Consider the following 9211-nt stretch of genomic DNA (forward strand, 5'->3'; position numbering starts at 1 on the left):
AATAATAATAGATAAAGAAATAATTAAAATATGTAGATAAAATGGTGGGTCCACAAAAAGTTGTGAAAAAACTTAAAACTAATGGGAAGAAGAGATTTTGTGATTGAGTGAGATAGTGGATGATGAGGTGGATGTTGGGGCCCACAAAAATCTGGGAAAAATCCCCAACTATTGAGGATGCCCTAATAATCGTTTGACATTCCTCAGACGCTTGGGGACACAGTGCCTAGGTGTCAATTTTTTGTTTTAATTTAAAAAAAGTTAAAACTTATTTAAAATTGGTAATTATAAATTATTTAATACTTTAATAGTTAGTACTAAAATATTAAAACATGTAGACTTGTAAATTATATAAAGATTTAAAAAATCAAAACACAATACAAAGTCACAACTCACAAAGTATTAATATTAGAGTACATGATTTCAATTTTATAATTACATTTTTGGGAAAAGGGTCAAACAAGTCCCTGAACTTTATATGAGAAGTCAATTAGGCCCCTGAACATTTAAAAGTAGCAACTAAATACATAAACTTTTGACTTTGGTGCATTTAGACAAACTGAATGTTTACCTGTAATTGCAGGTAATCTTTTATATAAAAAAATTAAAAATCAAAATAAATAATCTATAATAATATTATTATTATTATAATAATAATAAAAATAATTTTCCGCCGCTTGCCGTTAGCTTTCGCCGGCCGGCCGGCTCTACAAGATAAGAAGAAGGCAGCCATGGCCATGGCTGCCTTCAACCTCTTCTCACTCTCTCTTTAAATAAAAAAATATCTTTCCCTTCTTAGATTTGGAGACGAAGAAGGAGAAGGCAGGCATGGTTGCCATCAACTTCTTTTTTTTCTTTTTTCTTTTTTCAAATATTTCCCTTCTTCGTCTCCAGATCGGGAGAAGAAGAAGTGAAATAGGAACCTTCTTCATCTCCAGATTTAGAGACGAAGAAGGAACCAAGAATAAGACAGCCATGGTCATCGGCCATGGCTGCCTTCAAGCTTCAACTTTATTAAAAATAAAAAATAAAAAATCATTCCCTTCAGCCTAAAGGGAAAGATATTAAATACAAGAGAGAGAGAGAGAAGAGGTCGAAGGCAGCCATGGCCATGGCTGCCTTCTTCTTCTTCTATGGCAATGCCGGCCGGTGGAAGCGAACGGTGAGTGGCTAGAAACAGAAAATGTTTATTATTATTATTATTATTATTATAAAATATTTATTTTGATTTTTAATTTTAATAAATATTTTTTTTAAGTTTGCATACGTGGCAAGCTCAGATGATGTCACATAAGAGGTTACCTATATTTACAGGTAAACATCCAGTTTGTGGGTTTAAATGCACAAAAATCAGAAGTTAATGTGTTTAATTGCTACTTTTAAAAGTTCAGGTGCCTAATTGACTTGTTGTATAAAGTTTAGGGGCTTATTTGACTATTTTCTCTACATTTTTTGGATTTGTGACGAATTTGAACAATTTACTGTTATTTCACTAAAAACGGCATCAATTTGAGCGAAATAACCCATTTACAAAATCACAGAAAAATAGCTAATCGGTAGCCTAAATGCCCGCCTAGTTTGCCGCGACCTAATCAGCGCCTAGGCGGCCGGCAGCGTAGAACGACGACTTTGCCGAATTTCTAGGCGACCAGCCACCACCTATGCGCGATTTTTGCAACATTGAAATTTACATACTAAATATCACAATATACATTTTAAAATTCACAATTTGTATACTACGAACACACAATGTTCACATATATATGTAATTAATTACCTTGTTTTGTATTCACAAGTTCATTTCAAATACTGCAGTCACACAATATTAATAGATTGAGATTTGATGACCTTGTATTGTATTCACAAATCTCTTCTATAATTGTTATGTGTTTTGACTTAGAAACACAATTTATATTCTAGAAGTGTCCAATTTCAATACTAAAAATACACAATTTATATTCTAGAAGTGTCCAATTTCAATACTAAAAAAATACACAATTTATACGTCGTTTAGGACCAGTATCTACCTTGCAAGGTGGACCCTAGTTCATAGTATAACAACTCCAAATCAGCCTAGTGTAAACATTTCATATTTTAATAGTTCGAATTATTTTAATGTTATGAATGCTACCATTTTTTCAACTTAATGAAGCACAAACAATTAACAACACCTCAATTGAGGCTCAATCTCATGACATCCCACATGAGAGATCACTACATACCATCTGAGCACAATATACTTGACACTTTAATGTTATGAATTAGTTCAATAAGATTTAATTTCCACCCTATTAAGATACGGACTAAAAATCAGTTGAGAGCAAGCGAAAAAACGGTTAATTAAAAATTATGGCATTCAAAATAATATTTATTAAAAAATATTATATTTTATTTGTATTATAACAAGGAACATGACAATTATTATATCATCGATTATAGTACAAAACAATGTCATTTCCTATTTACATAAATGATGCCTTAAGTCGCTCTTTTTTTTTTTTTTTTTTCCGCATTTGTAAACAATGGTGATGTTACATGTACACAATCTATTAATTACATGTCAATAAAATTAATACCTTAATTTTATAAAAAATACTTGCTAGTTTTCAACCGAATATATCTTAAAACTACAGAGTACCTTATAATCATGATTAAGGGCTCGAACTCACAATTTTTTAAATGGAAGTCCAACCCAGATACCATTAGACCACATAATCTTGGTAATCATGATTACATGTTAAACATTCAATTTATGAACCTTTAACTTTAAGTTTGTTTACATACACTTCACATATTATTAAACTTATAATAATGTTATAATTACTTGATACGATGCTTTTATATTTACCAAATTCGGTACTTAACTGATTGGTTGATAGGTTTTTAGAACACTACTATGAATTTCGAATACCCCATCAATTGAAAAACTCATATCCAAATAAAATAAGGGTTTTATTCCCTTATTCATTCTCAAGCACTACTATTAGTAACCATTCCCATTCCACCCTACTACCAAACATGTTAAATATTTTCACCAAAACTCATTACCATTACCAAGTATTTGATACCCATTCCGATTCCTATGTGCGAACCAAACACACCCTTAATTTTTTCTTGGTTTTTACTCTAGTAAAAACAATGTTTTTGCATTTTTTAAAAAAAGCTTAGTGAGACGCGGACTGGCCGCCTACGAATACACACGCCCGCTTGGACAATTGAGAGTGGTCAATTGGCCGTTATTTAGAAAGAAAGAAAACCCCAACTGATGAGGATGTTTTTTTTTTTTTTAGTACTATTGACTCTGTTACAATATAGTATTTGTTCATAACTACTTTCTCAACCTACTGAAGCACAAAGAGTCAATACCGCCCCCACTAGGGATCCGAACCCATGACCTCCCATTCGGGAAAGCCACTTCGTGCCACTAGACCACAAGGTCATTTGCATAGATGAGCATCCTCATTAGGCATGAATTTTGAAGAGTTTTTGCGTGCCGAGGTGACTAGGAGAGAGAACATGAGAGAGAGAATGGAAAGAAGAAGAATAAGAAGAAGAAGAATAAGAAGGAGAAGAAGAAGAAGAAGAAAAGCCGCAAATGAAATAACGCGCCCGGCTGGCGCTCTGGTGCTCATAACGCGCACCATGGAGCAGTTTTACTGATTTGGTGGGGTCCACACATCATAAAGAAACAAAGGTCTTCCTGCAAAGATCTAAATTATTCTCTCTCCTCCCTCTCTCTCTTCTACATAGGATTACATTTCATAAAAAAAAAAAAAAAAAAACACCCCAAAGTCTCTATTGAGGATGCCCTTATTAGGAAGATGTAAAGAGATCCAATTAAATAATCTTATGAGTTAATTTCATTTTTTGTCATAGATTTATAGGTGACAGTCAACTTCTAGTATAGTCCTTTTTTATCAGAACATCCTCTTTTGGTCCTAGTATTATTGTGGCATGACTATTGTTGGTCTTCCATCAACAAAATCGTTGAAATGCCATTAAATACAAGGACAATTTGATTTTTTTTTAATACAAAGTGCATGCGTTGACCCATTATATATATTTTTTTATGTTTATCTTTTTGTTAAAATTCATAATTGAAAATCGAAATGCCCTTGTATTTAACAACATTTAAACTGTTTTGTTGATAGATGACCAAAACTGGTCATATCACAATAATACTAGTACCAAAAGAGAATGTTTTGAAAAAAATGACTAAAAATGAATTGTCACCTATAAATCTAGAACAAAAAATGAAATTATCTAAATCATATATATCTAGCTATCTGAAGTCTAAGACAATATAATTACTTAAATTTCAAAATGTTTGTAACTATGTCTTGTAATAATAATTCAATAGAAATGTGCCTCCGTAACTGGAATTGCATTATGCATCATTGACTTTATGGCAATACAATACCATAATTATATCATCCCTTGTTATTATTTTGAATTTATTATTTGTTGTCTTTAATTTTTTATTTAATCCATTGGTTGCCAAAAATTTTGGAATCCAAGTTTCATCACAATTAATTTAAAATATCATTGAGTATGATGTCATATTTTATTATACAATTTCTGTGATTCAATCTGACAAAATACTCACACTTGTACAAAGGGTGTATGAAATTTGGTTAAATATTTAAGTACTATAAGATGTTTTAAATATTTTATACTAAATTTAGACCGATTTTAAAATCAAGAAATAACTTTAATTAAATTAGTTTTAGAAAGGTAACCCAAGTAAATAATGGTCGGTAACATATTTAGTTTCTTAGTTAATTTTAATTTATTTGATTACTATTAGCTAGTTGTCGTTAAATAGTCAATTTAAGTGTTTAATTAATGTATTTTTTGTAACATCTTATTGCTCTAAATTACTAAAATTTAAAAAACGATTCAAAGTAATTTTTTCTGATCAACTATTTTAAAAAGTCATTTTTACATATAATCAACTATTAACTAACAACTAATTTACCAAACATCTTTCTACAATCCGATAATACTTATTTGTAGTTTGGCCACGTTTAGAGCGAAGATTCTCGCTAGTTCACGTGACACCGTATCATAGCACCAAGGAATCCTATCCATTATGTTCACAACTATGGCCCTACAAGTTGACCGCCACCTTTATATGGACTACCAATACAAGTCATGCTCTACTTCTATAATTATTTATTTATACTACCGATTATTGTGATATTGCATTATATCTTTAATTTACTACAAATTTATCGTCATTATGTGAAAGTGTATTTTAAGTAAAGTCTATTTTATAACTTTAATAGACAAAAAGACCACAAGAAGATAAATCATCTAAAATTATCCATAACTATAAGCTGAAAAAAAAAAAAAAAAAAAAAAAAAAAGAGGAAGTTAGAATTGTCCAAATATTGCATTATATTTGTATTCATAGAATCTTGCTAACTAATTAAGATTTTGTTAGCTTTCACCAAGTGACATGTGGTCCACTGGTATTGAGTTACTTTCTCAAATGGGAAGTGATAGGTTCAAACCTATTACTTAACATAAGTAGTGTGTATATGTAGGGTATCTCCTTATTTAAAAAAAGAAAAAAAGATTTTGTTAGCCTTCAGTGAAAGTTCTATGTACCAAGTGTGTTAGAGACTATCCCAGGTGATCGAGTCGTAAAATAATTTTTAATTAATGTACTCATAAAAAAATAAAATATTTTAACTATAAAATATAGATTAAATATAATGATAACCAATATAATCGTTGACTAAATTGAATATTAACTTGTTATGCTATTTTGTACCAACTATATGAATGACTACGTACGAGTGTTATGGTTAGTGAAGATAGATTGAATGTTTTGGAAGAGGCGTGAGCTAAGGCTCGTTTTGTTGAAGTGTCATTGTCACATTTTGTTTCTTTAGTATATAGTAATTACTATATTATGACGAATTCATTTTTTTAATATAATCTTTTGGAACATTATATTGGTTGGGGACAGAGTAGAAACATGAGCAATAAACATTTGAGTGAGACAAGAGTGGGGAAGCATTTATGGGTGTGATGATGGAACAGAAAGTATAGCAATAAGCATTTTAGTCAAAAAAGCCAAACTCCATCATCCATCCATATATCTGAATTGCTACTTCCCACTTAGCTTCCCAGTCAAATCACACTAACACTTACACTACACTACCCACTTCTGCTTCTTCTGAAACTAACCCTCAAACACCCAGACATTCTAGGCCAACATAACAGGAGATCGATCAAAGGATGTACATAAATTGTTGGGTCATTATTATAAATATATATTTTTACTATATCTACATCATCATCTTAATCCACCATCCATATCTAGCTTAGCTAGTTTTAAGGTTTTGCTTGCTGCGCTGGCCGGCATCATCATATGTAAAGATTGTCCCATTCCGGCACGTAGAACACGTTGTCAAAACTTCCCGTCATGAACTCATCTCCCAGAAACGGCGGCGACGACACCATCGAAAACGACGACGAGCTCGGGCTTGCGGCGGCCGACGCCCCGTCCAACAGCTCCAACGACAGCCTCTGTATCTTCTTCTCCGCATCGGACAGCTGTTCCTTCAACTTCAACACCTGAAATGATATATTTAGGAACATTCTTAAGATTTGCTTAGAAATAGCCCTAAAGTTGACGCTAAGATGTTAAGTTTTTAATTTATCTCATACATTAGCCTTCTCTTCTACGATAATCCCAACCCAGTTTGTAAACTCATTGGCTGGATAACCACAAAGTTTCAAGCTATTAAATTCTTAACTGGAACAACCATCAGTCATGAACAGCCTAAGTTAGTTTATTTGTTTATCTATCATTTACGGGTTAGGATCATTAGAATAATGGGCACATGATAATAAACACTGTCTTGTGGCCCTTATCTGCAAAGGACTACCAGAAAACAAAATAATAACCTAAGTTATTTTCTCTTGTTAAGAGTTGTAACATTATGATTACCATATTATTGATTTAAACTGATCAGTTATGAAACTGCATGTACATTAGATAAGGATTACGGGTTTTTTTTTTTAAATTATAAATCAAAGAGTTAGTACAACTTTAATTAGTGTAACAACTAATTGGGGATTAAATTATGTTAAGTATGGCAGTACAAGAAGCCACGTGGTGGGAGTTGCATGTGCAGCTCCACCAAGTAGGGGTGGCTAAGCCACCTGAAAGAAGGTGTACGGTGGCATAGTGATTGGACGTGGTGCTTCCTGTTATGCCTGCAAGCTAGCTAGTTTTATGGTCCAGTTTTATCTGGCTCATAATTTTTGCCATTTGTCTTTCATCAAATCATGGTACACACATGTATGTATGTGGTCCATCACTTTCATATCCCAAACTCCATGCATATCCAATACCCCAAAATCATATCTCTTCATTTCCCATATTCTTTTATGCTAGCTAATAATGAATACAACCTAAATAATATTACCAACATAATCGCAAATCACTATACTAAAAATTATAAATGACATAATATTGGACTTGACCCTTTTCTGTCTTATATAATTAAGAATTGAATTAGAGAAAGATATATAAATATACCTGAGCTTCAAGGCGGCATTTTTCGACGACGGCGGTTTCGTGTTCCGATTTGAGTTTAGAGTACTCTTCCTCAATCCTCTTGCTCTTCCACCGTGCACGGCGGTTCTGGAACCAAACCGCCACTTGGCGAGGGTCGAGCCCGAGCTCCGACGCCAGCCGGTCCTTCCTCCCCGTCTCCAGCTTATGCTCATCCCAGAAGCTCTGCTCTAACAGCTTCACTTGTTCGTCACTCAGCTTCCGTTTCCTCATCATCATCTCAACACCGCCGTCCCCGGCCTTGCTCTTCCGCCGTCTCCGCCGCGGCTTCGCCTCCACTGCTCAAACACACCACCGTACCGGAAAACTCAAAAGTTAGATACGCTAAAACGGGGCATTAAATTCAAACGTAAGCATGTAAAGATTGTACCAAGTACTATAATATACGGACCTTGTTCCGGTACAAGATGGGTGTAGACGCCAGAATAGTACTCAGAAATCATGGCCATTGGATCGTCAAGATCGTTGTTGTTACTCAAGTTTGATGTCATCTTTTTTCACTTTCTTTTGGTCGTACGATAATTTTGTTTTCTGAATTTCTGCTGTGTTTTATGAAGGAGAAAAGGTAGCAGCTAGCGAGGAACGAAATGAAAGGTGGTTAAGAATAATAAGTAGCTGGTGTCTTGAATATAATGGTACATGGGGGAGTTATTTATAAAGCTAGAGCTCTAAAGTTTAGACCTGGTCTCGTGCAAAATTTCGATATTGCCATCAAGCTTTAATATTTGCAGAGTTCAATGTCTGATTGGAAATTAGATGGTGAAGTTGTAGATAGGTGTGGCTTTTTTTGTCTTGTTCTTGTGAAGCATACTTTGGCTTTTGCGGTAACAACTTTCACACTCAACCTCACACATTATAGTATTTAATTAATTATTAAATAGTACGAACGAACTCTCATTTTCTACTATCAACTTTTACTCTAACACTCAAAATCTTGATTTAACACTTGCATTGAGACTCATGTGAAAAAAAGTAGTTTATCAGTGTTCCGTCACATCAGTAAAATTTAAGGAGTAAGATTTAGGAGTCCATGTAGCAGAACTCTATAATATTATAATATGCAAAACCGGCCGACCAACTAGACTGGAGTTGAGCCATTTTATACAAAATTTTTGCAATGAGCTCGACTGATGAGAGGATTTTATTAATAATTGAAATTGTAATTTTCAAGTATGCAAATTATGTTTCTACCCACTTAATCACTATTTTTTTGGGGGGATTTTGACGAACTATTCTATATGATTATTAGTAGAAAATTAATTTTTTTGGACAACGACTTAGTCGAGAGCATATTTTAGGTATTACTTAGCTTCTAGATAGCTAGAATACTTTTCTTATTTTACATGCAATGTGAACAAAATATGAAAGTACTATTAAACGATGGTGTATTTAACTGCGTGCATGAATCAAATTAACGTTGACTGAATTCATAATAAATAAGGATAAAATTGAAGATAATGTTTGGGAATATGACCAAAACCATTCTATAAAGAGGAGTGTGAATGAGTATATTGAGTTTTGCTTCTACTTGAATTGGTTATTGTAACACGCATCAACCACTTAAAAGACCATAAATGGTAAGATAGTGTTGCTGAGGATGAGGACTCAAATAGACAC

General features: G+C 33.2%; 1 protein-coding gene across 1 annotated transcript; it reads right to left on the bottom strand.

Annotated features, from left to right (window-relative positions):
* Positions 1–6006: 6006 nt before the first annotated feature.
* On the bottom strand, positions 6007–8215 carry LOC109168407 (homeobox-leucine zipper protein ATHB-40-like). Its single transcript, XM_019317433.1, has 3 exons — positions 7986–8215; positions 7559–7872; positions 6007–6588 (listed from the first exon to the last, which is right to left on the bottom strand). Exons 1-3 carry the CDS (start codon positions 8083–8085, stop codon positions 6379–6381), a joined length of 624 nt encoding a protein of 207 aa, XP_019172978.1. The 5' UTR covers positions 8086–8215; the 3' UTR covers positions 6007–6378.
* Between the last annotated feature and the right edge of the window lie 996 nt (positions 8216–9211).

Source organism: Ipomoea nil, unplaced genomic scaffold (assembly GCF_001879475.1).
Source record: "Ipomoea nil cultivar Tokyo-kokei standard unplaced genomic scaffold, Asagao_1.1 scaffold3199, whole genome shotgun sequence".
Taxonomy (NCBI): Eukaryota; Viridiplantae; Streptophyta; class Magnoliopsida; order Solanales; family Convolvulaceae; genus Ipomoea; species Ipomoea nil.

What these genes read in the sequence shown, in the direction of transcription:
- LOC109168407 (XM_019317433.1), bottom strand. Translation starts at nt 8,085, where the DNA reads ATGACATCAAACTTGAGTAACAACAACGATCTTGACGATCCAATGGCC. An exon ending in CCATCTTGTACCGGAACAAG is followed by an intron (nt 7,873 to 7,985) that starts GTCCGTATATTA and finishes GTGTTTGAGCAG; the next exon opens with TGGAGGCGAAGCCGCGGCGG. An exon ending in AATGCCGCCTTGAAGCTCAG is followed by an intron (nt 6,589 to 7,558) that starts GTATATTTATAT and finishes ATATCATTTCAG; the next exon opens with GTGTTGAAGTTGAAGGAACA.